The sequence below is a fragment of the Mercenaria mercenaria genome, chromosome 1 (genome assembly GCF_021730395.1).
Source record: "Mercenaria mercenaria strain notata chromosome 1, MADL_Memer_1, whole genome shotgun sequence".
Taxonomy (NCBI): Eukaryota; Metazoa; Mollusca; class Bivalvia; order Venerida; family Veneridae; genus Mercenaria; species Mercenaria mercenaria.
In genome coordinates, this window is record NC_069361.1 from 71,482,192 (window position 1) to 71,498,840 (window position 16,649).

A 16,649-nucleotide genomic window follows, 5' to 3' on the forward strand; every position below is an offset into this window, starting at 1 on the left:
TGGATCTTGCGCATGACACTCGGTGTCGTGGTGGTGAACATTTGTGCCATGTTATATCAAAATCCCTCTATGCATGAAGAAGAAATGCTCCGGACAAGGTTTTCATTCTTGTATCCTTTGACCTCTAAGTGTGACCTTGACCTTAGACCTAGGGACCTGGTTCTTGCGCATGACACTCCGCCTCGTGGTGGTAAACATTTGTGCCAAGATATATCAAAATCCCCCATGCATGAAGAAGATATGCTCCGGACATTTTTTTAAAGAAAATATGATAAAGGGGAATAACTCAAAAAATAGGCAAGGTAGAGTTATTGTTCTTGCACACTGCACTTCCTCCTAATGTGTTCTATCAGTGTATGAAGTTTGAAGAAAATCCCTCCAGTACTTTTGGGGTTATGCTCCGGACAAAATGTTTTAAGAAAATATGATAAAGGAGAATAACTCAAAAAATAGGCAAAGTAGAGTTATTGTTCTTGCACACTACACTTCCTCCCAATTTGTTCTATCAGTGTATGAAGTTTGAAGAAAATCCCTCCAGTACTTTTGGAGTTATGCTTTGGACAAAGATCGTTGCGGACGCACGGACGGACGCACGCACGCACGGAGAGCATTTCTAATATCCCCTTCGCCTTTGGCCTTCTTCATTTAAATATTGCATAGCCATATAGCATGTATTGTTTCGATAACTCAAACATTATACATTTTATGCGCACCTAGGATTTTTCCTTCATCATTAAAAGCTGGAAAGTCACTTTTAGAGGTTGTTGCTTCGAAATGGCCAAACCAAATAAGAAAACAAATCACAGAAAAAAATCTATCTTTGTATTAAAAATAGAAGCTTAATGCTTTTGAGAGAGTACATTTTCAAATACAACAAATCATATTTTTAAACAAACATGTTTTTACAAATGCATCAACTTCAAAATATCCATATGTCTTTTGAATTTTATGCTAAGTTAATGCTTAAATAATTATTAATTTCGACGAAAACATTTGCAACAAATCTTTCTGATTATGTGATCATATGGCTCCAAAGACCGAAGCCACAATGGTAGAAAATTCCATGTTCGAAGTATCTCGGGAAGTTTTTCAGGTCGTTTAGTTTGTAGATAGTTCACTGTTGTAATACATATAAGAAATAGTATTACTGGTGCAGCTACCGCAACCAGTGCGACCCAGCTGACAGACGACAACCCGAACACCACAGCTGGTAAAATCACAAATAACAACAGTAAGTAGGCCACTGCAAACCATCTGTATTTGGCTGTTTTATTCCCAAGAAATTTAGCCATTCGTATTGGTAATCGTGTGATTGGAACTGGGTAAAAAAGTAAGACGCCAGAAATGTTGAAAAATACATGACACAATGCCACATGGAACGCAACATGCATGTCGTCTGCATTCTGTGATAATGCTATTATCACAGCTGTAAAAGTAGTTCCGAGATTTGCACCTAATGTCAGTGGATACATTCTTTCAATCGAAAGAATTCCAATCCCAACTAAAGGTGTTAAGGCTGACGTTAACACGGAACTTGATTGTATTACCATGGTAGTACCAGTTCCAATTAGTATCGCTATATATCCTGTAAAATAACCGAATACTCCCGGAAAATCAGCATTGATGAACCTCCGCACGAGAGCAAGTATTGGCCCTCTCATTACGGAATAAAGCGTCCGAACAAGAGTGAAGAAACAAGCGCTTAAAAGAATCAATGTGAGGATCAACAAAACGATTCCAACAGTTGTATCGCTCCAAGTAACAGACTCGAACATGAACTGACCTAAAATCAGAAAATGAAAAATACCTTAAACATGTCAGTAAGAGTTCCTATCCTAGATATGATTAATGTACATTGTACATCTAACTGTTTAGACGATAGATGCGTTGTTCATTGTGACAAATTTCATCTATCCTCTATTTCATCGCTTACTTAATCCTGCATCGGTTTGTTCCAAATATTTCCCTGACAACTTTTCACTATAACTGATTATCAGTACAAAATAATACTAATTTGGCAATTATAATGTAAATAAAGGTGAATAAGGTGTACATTGTTAAAAGATAAAAGGTAAGGGTAGATTTCCCGGAATCACAGAGCACCCTAAACACAGCCATACAGCCATGCATCGCGAAGTTAAACTTACATTTTGTGACACAGACTTTACTTGACAATCCTTCTAAATGTGACCTGCTGTCATTATCAAAGTTACTGGTGTTAGAGTTCCAGTCAGTAAAGGAACTGTTGTTTGGAATATTATTTGATTTACAGCAATGTTTGATGATACTCGTTCCAATAGCTTCTTCCTTGCCTATAGCAATATCAGACAAAACTCTCTTGTCGAGCTGGAAACAGAAATAAAAAGGCATTTAGCATATGTATCGTACCGTCACTAAATGAAATATACGTTTACTTAAAAATACTAAGTCGTAAACACAATACAGAACTCGAGTATGTATGAATACAAAAGCAAGTCGATTGTGCAATATAAATAGAAATTAATGCAACAGTAACCAAGCAGATTCGCTGAACTGATATCACCCGCCGAAGTATACACAATGTCAAAGTACCAGTTAAGGAGTATGTAAAGGGCAATTACTGATGCAATCCTGAAAACATCAATAGACTACTTAGATAAGTTTAAAATCCCTATCTTTTACCAAATCAAGGGGAAAATCTCTGCTTTTACTAGGTCAATGAATTATTACTATAAATGAACAAAGCTCAAATGCTAAATAATAATTGTGTAAAGTTTGATGATCCTAGCTGAAACACTTTAAGCATTTTCAATTTTAGACGAATGGATGGAGGTTCCTACATATGGGTATTTATGTGGCTACTCTTATGTTCTCTCTATTACCTTAGCCACGTAAACGAAAAATAGCCACATAAAAACTTACGGAATGAATGACATCAAAGAAAAAGTACAGTTACCTATTGTTCCCGCAGCCACCTAAATATGCAAATGTAAGCTCGGATGGACTGATTCCCGGACGAACAACGTCAATATCTATACCCTTCCGCCTTCGGCAGGGGATAAAAACATAGAAGGAGCATACATGAGGAAGAAACAAAGCAGGTCAACGCCTTAAAACAGTCCTCGAAAATACCACCACTGGAAAGTGTTAACTAGTTAACTAGCGCCAAACCTCACTTTTTATCCCACACTTAGTATCAATATTACAAGATAGTGGAAATAAAACTACTTCCCGCTCGGTGAATTTCTTAAACACGTGCCACAGGAACACATTGTAAGATACAAATACTAAAATGTAAAGATACATACATGAAAAGACATGGAACCATAAACATATTTACACAATGACTTTGCAGAAGTCAGAGCACCAAAAGAAAAAGAAATACCATGAATGACATGACAAAGCAGGGCAGGTAAAAACTTATTGTCTTGGAGTCCCTCATATGTGCCGTCATTGCACACGTTGTGACCAGCTGTACAGTGAGTCTCAAAAAATATGGTCAAAGCCTATTTAAATAAAACGACTCATATTTTAAATAAGTACAATGTAACGTTCGGACATGGCTTCACAGTATATTTGATTACTGAAAATCTTTCTTTTTTTCACAGAAACAACATACTGTATCGTTACTTGGACTACTTGATGATATTACTCAGGATAATACCATCATAGATTATGGCATGATAGTGTTTTTTTCTCGTGGAAGGCGCTTAACTCCTGAAAAAACGTTTTTTATGTCAGTTCTTACAAAAGACCGTTGATAAAATATCTAAAAATGAAAAAGGTTGCTTTTAAGCCAGCTTCTGTATAGAATTGAAATATCTTTAAACATATTACTTATCAATAAATAAAAAATATCATAATTATCACATACCCGCATAATTAGATTTGTAAAAGGTTTGGTGATTGTCTTCAACAGCTGTAACGATTTTTGCTTTTCCTTTGATTTTGGAAAGTCAACCGAAGACAAAATGGCTTTAGTAAGATAGTAAAGGTACCCTACAAATGAATTTGACACCTGTAAACATCTGTAAGCATTTCTGCTTCAGTCAAATTTTTATGGTCAATTCAAATTCCTAGATAATACAATGTACACTTCCTTTCAATATTATGCTATTTTATTATTTATAGTATCTATAAAGTTATCTGATGCAATGTTGGTGTATTAAGTATAGTTTATTCTTAAATGTCATGGCCTACACTTACCGTGGAGATCTCTGTCCCCATTACTTTTAAGCAAATAGAATAAATCATTTCTTTTTCTAAATGCTAGTTACTGACATAATAGCGAATATTTCTTAGAACGTTTTGTTAAAGCAGGTACCTGTTACTGCCTCTAGTGGAAGAAAAACTAAAACAGTCAACCAGTTGAACATATCATGAACAGTTGCCCCAGCAAAAGCTCGTCTAAATTCGTCCTTCTTTGTTATTTGACCCAATGACACGAAGGTATTAGTTGTTGATGTTCCTATGTTGGCACCCATTACTATAGGTATCACATCTCTAACTGTCAACACTGAAGTAAATATATATATAGGTATCACATCTCTAACTGTCACACTGAAGTGAATACACCAATATGTTCACTTTTCTACAAACAGACATATTCCCGTCTGTTTATTTTTCTTATTTTGGCAATGAAGGAAATGTAATGTAATCATTATAAAGAATTTAAAGATTAAGGAGGGATGCTGCTTAGGTGTGAGTACGTTTTTTCCGCTTTGTAGGTAGACTTCTGTGAGAAGGCTATTCAGAGGGCTTGTCCATAGATGTCTGGAAATAATGCTTGTAGAAAAATCTGAATCTTCCAAATAAAACGATATTAAATTTTTAGATTCTTGCGTATACCAACACATTTGTCCTAAATATTCACAAACCTTTAGAGAAGCATACTTATGCGATCCTTTTCTGACCGACATTGTAGAGAACGTTCAAAGAGCACCGATCATGGTACCGAACAGTAACTAGTATATGGCGTTGTGTTGAAACACGGACCAGCTGTCTTTCCTTCAATATATTAGACAGTTCGATTACACTCAAAAAATTAAAGTACTTGAGGTTATCTGCTTTATAATATTTGAACTGATATGGAATTGGTGAAATGTTCATATATTTGCCACTGAGCTTTTTCGTCTAATTGAAATAAAGTATATTCTTCTTTAATCAGCTGAATTAATAATGACATGGAAATGCATGTCAGCACATTATTAGATTTTATTCAACAAGTTATAAAAACAATGGAAAAACAGAAATATAAAGTCCATATTTATCCGCATTTGACTTCCCTGAAATACACCATTCTCTTACTACACTATGAAACAACGTCAATTCGAACAAGTCTGTGTACTTAAAACACATCAAACGTCCTTGGAAGGTAATACACATGAATACAAAAACTGCATTACCTTTTTTCACAGTCCACGTGCAACATATTTGCAAAACTGAACCAGCCCCACTAATCAAATCATCGTTAATTGCCTGTTCCATCGTAAGCGAATGGATATTGTCATGCTTATTAATATGACTTAAAACAATATTCCCACATACGTAACATTGCACAGTTTTAAGATCCTATTGTTAAGATCGACATCAAACTTTGAGGTCAAAGTTTGATTGCATTACCATTCTGTTTCGTATCCGGTCCATAACTCTGTCATCAGTCAAAGCATCATAATATTACTTGGCAAAATGTTCCCCATAATGAGATGAGAGTCATGCGCAAAACCCATACCCCTTACTTTAAAGCCAAAGTCACACTTTGAGGTCCAAGGTCAACATGGTTTTCTTCCTACCCGTTCCATTACATAACCATTATTCAAGGGGTTAAAATATTTCTTGGCATAAATATTCCTCATAACGAGACAATGTGTCATGGGCAACTTCCTGACTCCTAGCGCACAAGGTCACACTTTGAGGTCAAGTGTTAACATGTTATTACCAGAGTCAGATTCCTGTCCGTTCAATAGCTCTGCAATTCATCAAGAGATTATAAAATGTTTCCTAATTAAGACGACGTGTTATGAGCAAATCCAAGACACAACTCTCACTCAAGGTCAAATCTGGAGGCTGAGTGTCAACAAGAGTTTTTTTGTATGCTCCATGTCTCAACATCCATCAAAAGAGTTTATAATAACTGAGCACAAATATTCCAGCTGAAGTATCATATGGGTCCAGTTTAAATGATTTGTTCGTGTATTTTCTTCAGAATTTTCTTCCCTTTAATACGATGAAGTATTTCATTACATTTCATCTCTATTTTGTAGTCAATTTAAACATGAAATGCTATTAAAATATGCTACATTAATAGATGTTAAAAGCAAATAAAACGATATTTAAATTTAATTTAGATTCTTGCATAATAACACATATATATTTTCCTGTAAAATATTCACAAACCTTTAGAAACAGCCATACTTATAGCGATTCCTGTTGTTGTTGACGACGATTGTAAGAGAACGGTTGCTAAGACACCGATCATGAGGCCCGCAACAGGGTTACTAAGTATATCGTTGTGTTGAAACACGGAACCAGCTGTCTTTCCTTTCAATATATAATTTAGTACAGTTCGATTAACACACAACAAATTAAGTAACGTGAAGGTATCTTGCTTTATAATATTTGAACTGATATGAAATTCTGTAAGTTGTCATATATGTTGCCACTGAGCTTCTAATGGAAATATAGAGTATATTACATGAGTGTCTTTTCATACTGAACTTCTTTAACAAACAGAATTAAATAATGAAATGGAAATCAATGTCGAGCACTTTATTGATTTTATTCAACAAGTTTTATAAAATCAATGTGGAAAGACAGAAATATAAAGTTCTATTTATCGCATGTTGACTTTTCCTGGTGAAACATCCATTTTTCTTTCTACTTTACCTATTGTAAGCAATGTCAATTCGAAGAACGTCTCCTATACTTAAAACGACATCAATGTCCGAATGTTCATTACACTAGTTTAATGCCAAAACTATGTAAAATGACTTTTTTTCACCCTCACAACGTCCAACATGCTATTCAAAACTATATCGGCACATACTAAATTAAGATCAATCGTTATCATAGTGGCAGAGTTTCGTCATCGTACCAGCGAAATGTGATAAGCACCATGCTTGTATTTAAAATGAAATACTGTCTAACATAATGTAGACAACAAATGGTATGATAAAGAAAGATATATTGTTTATATGTCGCGTTTACATGTCGCCTTTGACGTCAGAATTATCTTGGCACTATAAGGAATTAATTGTATCCTATCCGCCCTAATCTTTGGAATGGTAAGTATTTAAGGTGATAGGTGTGGTTCAGTGGTAAGACATCGGACTAAGAAACAAGAGCTAGATCATCTCCCCAGTTATATTTACTAACGGTCTATAAGCTGTGACTTTACATCGAGGTCTCGTCACAGCTTCCATGACAAAGCATTCTTTGAACTTTCTAGAATTGGATCTTGTATTATACTCCGAAAACCTAAATGGAGGTGCAGATATGGCCAACCAGTAGATACGCTTAGGTGCACAGTATACGAAAGTTTCGAAAGTTTACCTCCAATTAGCCTGAACGACTTGCTCAGCAGATCCAGGGAACAAATGAAGAAATACAGGCATCCGATTAACAGTATTACCTTTCCAATACCAACCGCCATGCGCTTCACTTTCCCACAGCAACTCAGCTCTAAAAAACAACCTTTATTATTTTTCCACCATTCTTTATACAAAATTATTCATTATAATATTACAAAGAGTCTAACATTTATTCCAAATTTATGTTTCTGCAACATAGCTTTCTACTTTAGCTAAATAAACGAGCTTCAACTATAAGCAGTCGTAAAATACATAAGACTACCACATTTTGTGAATCAGTTTACCTGACCATTTTGTGTATTCTACGTGAACTTCCGGCAATTTCCATGGATCTACTTCCGCTTCCGCTTCTTGTGTTTTATCTTGAGTACGGATGGATCCATTCTATGAACAAAAAAGGTACATAATTGTTTATTTGTTAAGGAAAATGCATACATTTGTATCATAAAAAATCTGAATAGAATGAATTAATGCTCATTACTTTATTAGAAAATAAATTACCGCTTGTAGAACCTCGATTTCAATATCCATTCCGTTAATTGCTTTAAAAAGTGTCACCTCTTCTTTGATCCAACACTTTATCTATGCAGTTGAACAATAAACTTTAGTTAAGATACGATAATTAGAATTATTTATTCTAATGTTGCACAAAATGCATAGCCAGAAGACAAGTGGTGAATCAGTGTAGAAGAAATGCGGAAAACATGTTTACCTTATCTGTTTAATGAACAATTTTGTTATCAATCAAACTTAGCTCGTACTACATATTATTTACATCCAATATGGTTCCGGTTGCAAAACAGGGAAAAACAATTATGTAGTGTTTTACAGCACTTAATTAAAACTAAAATAAAGCGTAGGTTTTCATACATTTATTGAAAGTTATATCTTTGCAGTTTAACTACAGTTTCGGAGAGCTTAAAATAATGCAACTACACTTAAAGGATATTATATACTATATGAATGTCTTAAATATTCTTTACCTAAACCAAACACGTTCTTGCATGCAGGATAGCTGTTTCCGGTGTTCCATCTTACACCCTCGTACTGTAAATAACATCATAACGAACTCCATTTATGAAGTCCACAACCAGTAAATTTATGTAAATTTCCTAATTTTCATCAGTTCTCTTTCAGTAAATGGAAGTATCGAATGGCATGATTTGATTTAATTACACCTTTTGCATTATTACCAGATTTCCATGAGAACGTCTGTGAACTTACTTTTCGTAAACATATTATAAAGTTCAAATAATCAATTGAATACCGTAAAATTAGAAATGATATCTTTCACCCCTCCTTGTACAAAAAATAATGAACAATCAGATATTCGCTATGACACCCGCTGTGTATATACATTACAACAAATCAACCTTACAGAAAGAAGATTGTGACTCGATGATACGCGACAAATATCCTTTTTATTAAAATCGCCATTTTAACCGCCTCATTCGCATGCTTACCGTTTGTTTCATTGTCTATTTCTAAAGGGGAGGGCACGGATCAAACGAACGAACAGAAATCTCTTCTTACGGCCTAATTACAGCTTGTCATGTTTGTTACAAACAACGATACATAAATACTGACAAGTCGGACAATTAGTGGTATCGTTGTAACCGCAGTGATTATGTTAACTGCAGTGTTTTATTGTGCATTACAGGGAATGATAAATCATAAAAAATAATGTAAAAGCCACATCAATGTTGAGCAAAACGAGAAAAATACTAATTATTTGCAAATCTTGAGAAAAGACACGAAAGAAAAATGAACCTTAAGGTTCTAAAATTGCTGAAACCGGCAGCCGATCATCAAGAAATCATAACAAACACTTATGTAAAAGGAAACAACAGGGGAAGCCTACTGTTGACTTCTTTGATTAAACAATGGAATAACTACTATATTCATCAGTATGCGAATGACTGATAACTGCACAAGCTTGCACGAAATATTTTTTTTTATAATTTTACGTTTTTGTAATCCAACATCTGACGGTTTTACAGTAAAATTTTAGAAAACCTTTCGGGAAAAATATTAAATAATCTAAGCTCAGTGAATAATTCTAACACAAACTATGTATTAATATATGAGCCGCATCATTAGAAAACCAACATTGTGCATTTGCGACCAGCATGAATCCAGACCAGCGCGGATACGCAGGCTGATCTGGATCCATGATGGTCGCAAACGCACTGTGTTGGTTTTCTCATGGCGCGTCTCATTTTGTTTTTATAGGGTGTTCAGTTTGTGTTTCTATGGATAGGAATGTGAATATTCTATTGATTTATTTCCTGTGCATGATGTAATCATGAAAAAAACATGTATTACTTTATAATGGGGGCGAGGGAGTTAATAACATTTCTTACTTTATGTATTTCCGTGTAGATGCCAATCGCCTACACATCCATATACTTGTTTCAGTGAGGCTTCGGTATTGAACCGTGCATGGGTACTCCTTTTTAACCTGTGTATCTTTCTCAAGGTCATGTCAAACACCGCTAACTATTAAACATATTTTAATCGACTGTGTGGACTTTGCTCCACAGCGCAGTACATACTATGACGTTCAATCTTTGAAAGAGTTCTTTGAAAAAGTTTCAGTCGGAAATATTTTTTCTTTTGTTAAAGAAGAAAGGGATTTATTGATAAAAAAAAACTGAACATTTGATATTTTTATTCACATCTTTTGCAATATTATTATGTTTGCAACTGATATTTTTAACACTATATACATTTGTAATTACGATTTCGTCAAATCACTGCCAGTAATACTTTTAACATACAAAGGTATTCAAAATCATCGGAGTTAATGGATAGTCTATAAATGTTAACATCCGAGTTCAGCAATAGCACTAGCGGCCGTTTTTGACAGTCATTTTTTTCGACCTTGCCGATTTAACGGCTTATATATTTTTTCAGAAAGAACGTAGAATCCGGAAACTTCACACAGGTGTTCCAAAAGGACACATCTGTTAAACAAGATGATAAATGTTTTCACAGGTTGCTCATAAACAAAACAGTTTGCGCGAAACTTTGGATTTTTGCTCGATTTTTCAAACTGAAGAAATTGTTAGGGAATTTCTAAAAACATTACAATCGTTTTCGGCCCAGAAATAGTAAATGTAAGCTATGTCCGTTCCTTGACAAAACTGTCAAGTTGATTTGCATGAAATGGCTTCGTTTCAATAGAATAATGAAAAACTTACCTACCGATTTACAGCTGGGTTACTTTTCCGGCGGGGTTTTTTGTCCAGCGGGCGTCAGGATAGCCGGTTATCCAGTGTGTTCTTGAGTTTCCAAAAATATCGTAACATTTATTGTAATGCGATTATGACAGAAAAGTGGCGATTCCTTTGAAAAATACTTGTGCCGTCAGGGGCGCTCCACAAAGAAAATGTGGATTCGGAATTATTTTATTTTTTCTCCAAATGAAAGACAGGAGATGTTAGTACATACAGACCTTATATCAGCCTTGTATCTCATACTTCGAAATGTTCGTAGGAAACCCGTAAACCACCTTAACACTATTGAGGCCACATTTATAACCCTATCTTCTTGAAACTTGGTCAGAAAATTTATCTTGATGATTCCTAGGCCAAGTTCGAAACTGGGTTATATGGGTCAAAAACTAGGTCACCCGGTCAAATCAAAGGAAAAGCTTGTTTACACTCTTGTTCATTTGATGTGCATGGAACTTGGTTAGAATGTTTGTCTGCATGATGATTTCTTAGATGATTACATATCTGGGTCACGTGGGGTAAAAAACCAGGTCACTAAGTCAAATCAAAGGAAAAACTTGTATACACTCTAAAGGCCAATTTTTGCTCCAATCTTCCGGAAACTTTGTCAGAATATTTGTTTTCATAAAATTTTGGACAAGTTCGAATCTGGGTCATGTTGAGTGAAAACTAGGTCACTTGGTCAAATCAAAGAAAATGTTTGTTTACACTCAAGAGGCCACGTTTTTAGTCCAGTCGTAATGAGAATTAGTCAGAATATTAAAATTTTGTCTCCATGAAATCACTAGGTAAAACATGTTACACTGTTATGGTGTGTTACTCAGGTGAGCGACCTAGGGCTATCTTGGCCCTCTTGATATTATTATTATTATTAGTAGTAGTAGTAGAAGAAGTAGTACTGTTGCTGTTGTTGTTGTTGTTCTGTCACCTATCTGCTAATGTAATTCTGTAATATTAAAACACTGCTTAAGGCCTCCCATTAATGTAAGCGTATGTTTGTTTTTGTAGCTACAAAGTAAATATACTGATCCATAGAAAAGCATATAATTATCATCATGGAAATAAAAGAACACATTTATTGTGTTCTTGGTTTTTAAGTCAAGATTATGGCTAAAGACTTCTATAAATAATTACATACTGCTTACTAGACTTTCATAGATGCATCCTATCATTTTATCAGGACTTAAGTTAGTTAACCAGTTCATGTTTGTTTATATCCTCTTTCATATTGAAAGTACTGTAATAGCGAGTTGTAACAATAAAAGTAAACCGTTTTAGTGCATGAATGATCCTTAAATTTACTCTGTAGTTTAAATAAGGAATACCAAAATCAGATATTTAAGTTATCTCTTTTTCAGTGTTTCAATCGTTGCGGAGCAAGCACTCAGATTGAATAAACGCGTTGTTCAACATTACACTTGGCCAGTTGGAACCTCCAATGATTTCCTTGGAATAACACCAAACCATCAGTTCTTAAAGTCAGTTCTAGATCATCAGTAGTATAAGCAGCTCTTTAGGGCCAGGAGTACGCATGCTCGAGAATGCGGCGGAAATTTTGAATTCTAGTTTTAGAATGACATCACCTTTCTATGTTAAGAATGACCTCACTCTGCTATCTATATTTCCCTGAAGTATATAGAGCCGCCTTATATATCTATCTAGGGCGTGTTCGCGCACATCGAGGGTCAGCCCTACAGGTCACAATAGCCTAAATAGTTTTCCCTATATATTCTATATAAAACTGACTTTTTTTTCAAAGAGCTAGCAAACATAGCTAGACCCATTTCAGAGAAATCCTTTCCTCATTTTAAAGAGTTATGATAAAACTGATATAAAATGAATAGAAAAGTAGGGGTCATGTATCTTCTAAGAGAGATTTCTCTGGTCACATTACTGTAAACTGACATCAAAATCACACTTCTATGACCCGGAAGTACTATTCATACTAAAATTGAGCTTGACTTCACCGAATACAACCTGCTCTCCCATGTTTCCTACCAAAATGTCAACAATACATCCACAATGAAATTTAAACAAAAAATAGCCTCAATTTAGACCTCTGTTAAGTGAAAAATTAGTATTCAAATACTTGACAGCCATTACGCGACTAGACCAGATGGCTCACACGCTGGTTCCTTTTAGTTTAGTTAGGCCGGGAGATAACACGAAAACAAAAGCTATACGCATGCGTTATAAAGAACCTCTAGTATAAAACCCATTCGAAAGAAAATGTATAATATAATTACGTACTGCTGACCAGTCATTAAAACTATACGAGAATACCTATTTATAAAATGAAATTAAAAGACAAACTATTACCCACTCAACGGATGTTAACTCATCATAGCCCGATTTATGAGCGCATTAATATAATGATTACAATTTCTTTAATAAACCCGATACGAAATACAATAGAAATAATTAACTAAATTATTCATACAACTTACCAGTCCGGATAAATTCGCCTAATGAATCATTGGTTGAATAGAAATATCGTTTCACTACCAACAGCCAATCGGAATGCATTATTTTGACAAGCGGTAACGTTTTTCGAATACAGGTTGAGACACGTATCGCTTTACGTCTACTCCACGCTACACATATATTGATTTTAAACAGCGCCGTTAACGCTTTATACATAATTATAGAAATGATTATAGCAAAATGAGGAGAAGGAGGAGGGAGTGGAGGAGGAGGAGGAGGGGAGGAGGATGAGGAGGAGTGAAGGAGGAGGAGGAGTGGAGGAGGAGGAGTGAAGGAGGAGGAGTGGAGGAGGAGGAGTGTTGGAGGAGGAGGAGGAGGAGGAGAGGAGTGGAAGAGGAGGAGGAGAAGGAGGAGGAGTGGAGGAGAAGGAGGAGGAGTTGAGGAGGAGGAGGAAGAGGAGTGGAGGAGGAGGAGGAGGAGGAGTGGAGGAGGAGGAGTAGGAGTAGGAGGAGTGGAGGAGGAGGAGTAGGAGTGGAGGAGGAGGAGTGGAGGAGGAGGAGGAGTGGAGGAGGAGGAGTAGGAGTAGGAGGAGTGGAGGATTAGGAGTAGGAGTGGAGGAGGAGGAGTGGAGGAGGAGGAGGAGTGGAAGAGGAGGAGTGGAGGAGGAGGAGGCGGAGGAGGAGTGGAGGATGAGGAGGAGGAGGGAGAGACGGTGGTGTCGGTATATACAGTAACCAGTAACCCCTTCAGTCATGGTTAAATTTACTTTTGACTTATATGCGTGTGATCCCTGAGTGACCAATCAAAATGCGTCGTATCACTAGTCAATCAGAGTATTGATAAGCTACACTGACTAATCAGAACGTTGCTTTGGCTCTATTTATTGTACTTCGCCCTGTAAATTCATTCGCTGCCATTTTGGATATGTGATAAAACAAATCATTTTGTCAATAGTACTCGTCAAAACCTTTCATTTGATACCAAACACTGCTAAAGCCGTTCCAAGCATAATAGAGAAATGTTGTACTTTACGTTTTTTAACAGATAGGTAAGGTAAGACAGCCATCGTGCTTAATTGACTGCCGTGTCAATAGTTATTCATCTATGTATTAAAGAACAGTAAACATTCCTTTCTATTATCCTATTAAAAACCGTTAGTGGAAATAAATAAACTCAATAACCAAGCTTTTTAATTCCGTTTGTATTTATAAAGCTATACACTGAAATTATAAAACGCGCTCAATAATGCGGACAAATGTTAAACTACGCGCTATCGCTTGTCAAAATTCTGCTTCCTGATTGGTTGTAGGTAGCGAAGTGTTATATACTGGAGTACTACAGGTAAATATCATTCGGTTAAAGGATCACAAGTAAAGCGCACATCACGGTTTATGCTGTATGAACGATCAAATTAGGTATTTCTGTTTCATTTTCGTATCGGGTTTATTAAAGACATTTTGCTTTAATCATTTCTATAATTATGTATGAAGCGTTAACGGCGCTCTTTAAAATCAATATATATGTACACTATAGCGTGGAGTAGACGTAAAGCGATACGGGTCTTAACCTGTCAGGTGTATTGGAAAAACGTTACCGCTTGTCAAAATACTGCATTCTGATTGGCTGTTGATAGTGAAACGATATTTCTATTCAACCATCTAAAGATTTGATTCATTAGGCGAATTTATCCGGACAGGTAAGTTGTATGAACGATTAAATTAGGTATTTCTGTTTCATTTTCGTATCGGGTAAATTCATGACATTTTGCTATAATCATTTCTATAATTATGTATAAAGCGTTAACGGCGCTGTTTAAAATCAATATATGTGTAGCGTGGAGTAGACGTAAAGCGATACGTGTCTCAACCTGTATTCGAAAAACGTTACCGCTTGTCAAAATAATGCATTCCGATTGGCTGTTGGTAGTGAAACGATATTTCTATTCAACCAATGATTCATTAGGCGAATTTATCCGGACTGGTAAGTTGTATGAATAATTTAGTTAATTATTTCTATTGTATTTCGTATCGGGTTTATTAAAGAAATTGTAATCATTATATTAATGCGCTCATAAATCGGGCTATGATGAGTTAACATCCGTTGAGTGGGAAATAGTTTGTCTTTTAATTTCATTTTATAAATAGGTATTCTCGTACAGTTTTAATGACTGGTCAGCAGTACGTAATTATATTATACATTTTCTTTCGAATGGGTTTTATACTAGAGGTTCTTTATAACGCATGCGTATAGCTTTTGTTTTCGTGTTATCTCCCGGCCTAACTAAACTAAAAGGAACCAGCGTGTGAGCCATCTGGTCTAGTCGCGTAATGGCTGTCAAGTATTTGAATACTAATTTTTCACTTAACAGAGGTCTAAATTGAGGCTATTTTTTGTTTAAATTTCATTGTGGATGTATTGTTGACATTTTGGTAGGAAACATGGGAGAGCAGGTTGTATTCGGTGAAGTCAAGCTCAATTTTAGTATGAATAGTACTTCCGGGTCATAGAAGTGTGATTTTGATGTCAGTTTACAGTAATGTGACCAGAGAAATCTCTCTTAGAAGATACATGACCCCTACTTTTCTATTCATTTTATATCAGTTTTATCATAACTCTTTAAAATGAGGAAAGGATTTGTTCTCTGAAATGGGTCTAGCTATGTTTGCTAGCTCTTTGAAAAAAAAGTCAGTTTTATATAGAATATATAGGGAAAACTATTTAGGCTATTGTGACCTGTAGGGCTGACCCTCGATGTGCGCGAACACGCCCTAGATAGATATATAAGGCGGCTCTATATACTTCAGGGAAATATAGATAGCAGAGTGAGGTCATTCTTAACATAGAAAGGTGATGTCATTCTAAAACTAGAATTCAAAATTCCCGCCGCATTCTCGAGCATGCGTACTCCTGGCCCTAAAGAGCTGCTTATACTACTATCATCTACCATACTCAAATCGATGATTCATATTTTCTTATGCGAATACAGTTTTGACAACAGGTAACGTGTACTTTAAATGGTTTCTAGAAATCGACAAATGAAACTTTTTTTTTAAATTCTGCAATAAATTGATTAAAATGTAGAACCAGTTGCAAGTATTATCTCTTTCAAACTGTGCCATGAAACAGCGTGATTGTTTATGATCAGATCTAACAGAAGCGGTTTGAATGACTCGGAAGTAATAAGGTTGTAAGACAACTTTTATTTCCTGAACATTCTAAGAATTACAACGCAGAATAAGCTAAACTTTAGTAACAAGGAGGAATTAGAGATATCGGAAATCTTCCATATGTGATTTTTTTTCTTTCGGTGGGCCGAACATATTACAGCCACGAAGCCGACTTCTGTGGAACAAGTAATGTTACAAAGGACTGCTTACTTTCGTAAGCACTTAGCAAATATCAAACCAGACAGTAGCATGTT

At 35.6% G+C, this 16,649-nt stretch overlaps 1 protein-coding gene across 2 annotated transcripts; it reads right to left on the minus strand.

The window, feature by feature from the left end:
• Positions 1 to 806: 806 nt before the first annotated feature.
• On the minus strand, positions 807 to 8,261 carry LOC128559261 (sodium-dependent phosphate transport protein 2B-like). Of its 2 annotated transcripts, none has more exons than XM_053550515.1 (8): positions 8,070 to 8,260; positions 7,853 to 7,952; positions 7,531 to 7,659; positions 6,376 to 6,519; positions 4,304 to 4,495; positions 3,854 to 3,978; positions 2,148 to 2,346; positions 807 to 1,783 (listed from the first exon to the last, which is right to left on the minus strand). In XM_053550515.1, the coding sequence occupies exons 1-8, from the start codon at positions 8,097 to 8,099 to the stop codon at positions 975 to 977; spliced, it is 1,728 nt and encodes a 575-aa protein (XP_053406490.1). In that variant the 5' UTR covers positions 8,100 to 8,260; the 3' UTR covers positions 807 to 974. The 2 variants fall into 2 exon arrangements, with proteins under 2 accessions (XP_053406490.1, XP_053406495.1); XM_053550520.1 differs by lacking the exon at positions 807 to 1,783 and adding an exon at positions 3,365 to 3,485 and having other exon boundaries at positions 2,192 to 2,346; positions 8,070 to 8,261.
• Positions 8,262 to 16,649: the final 8,388 nt, after the last annotated feature.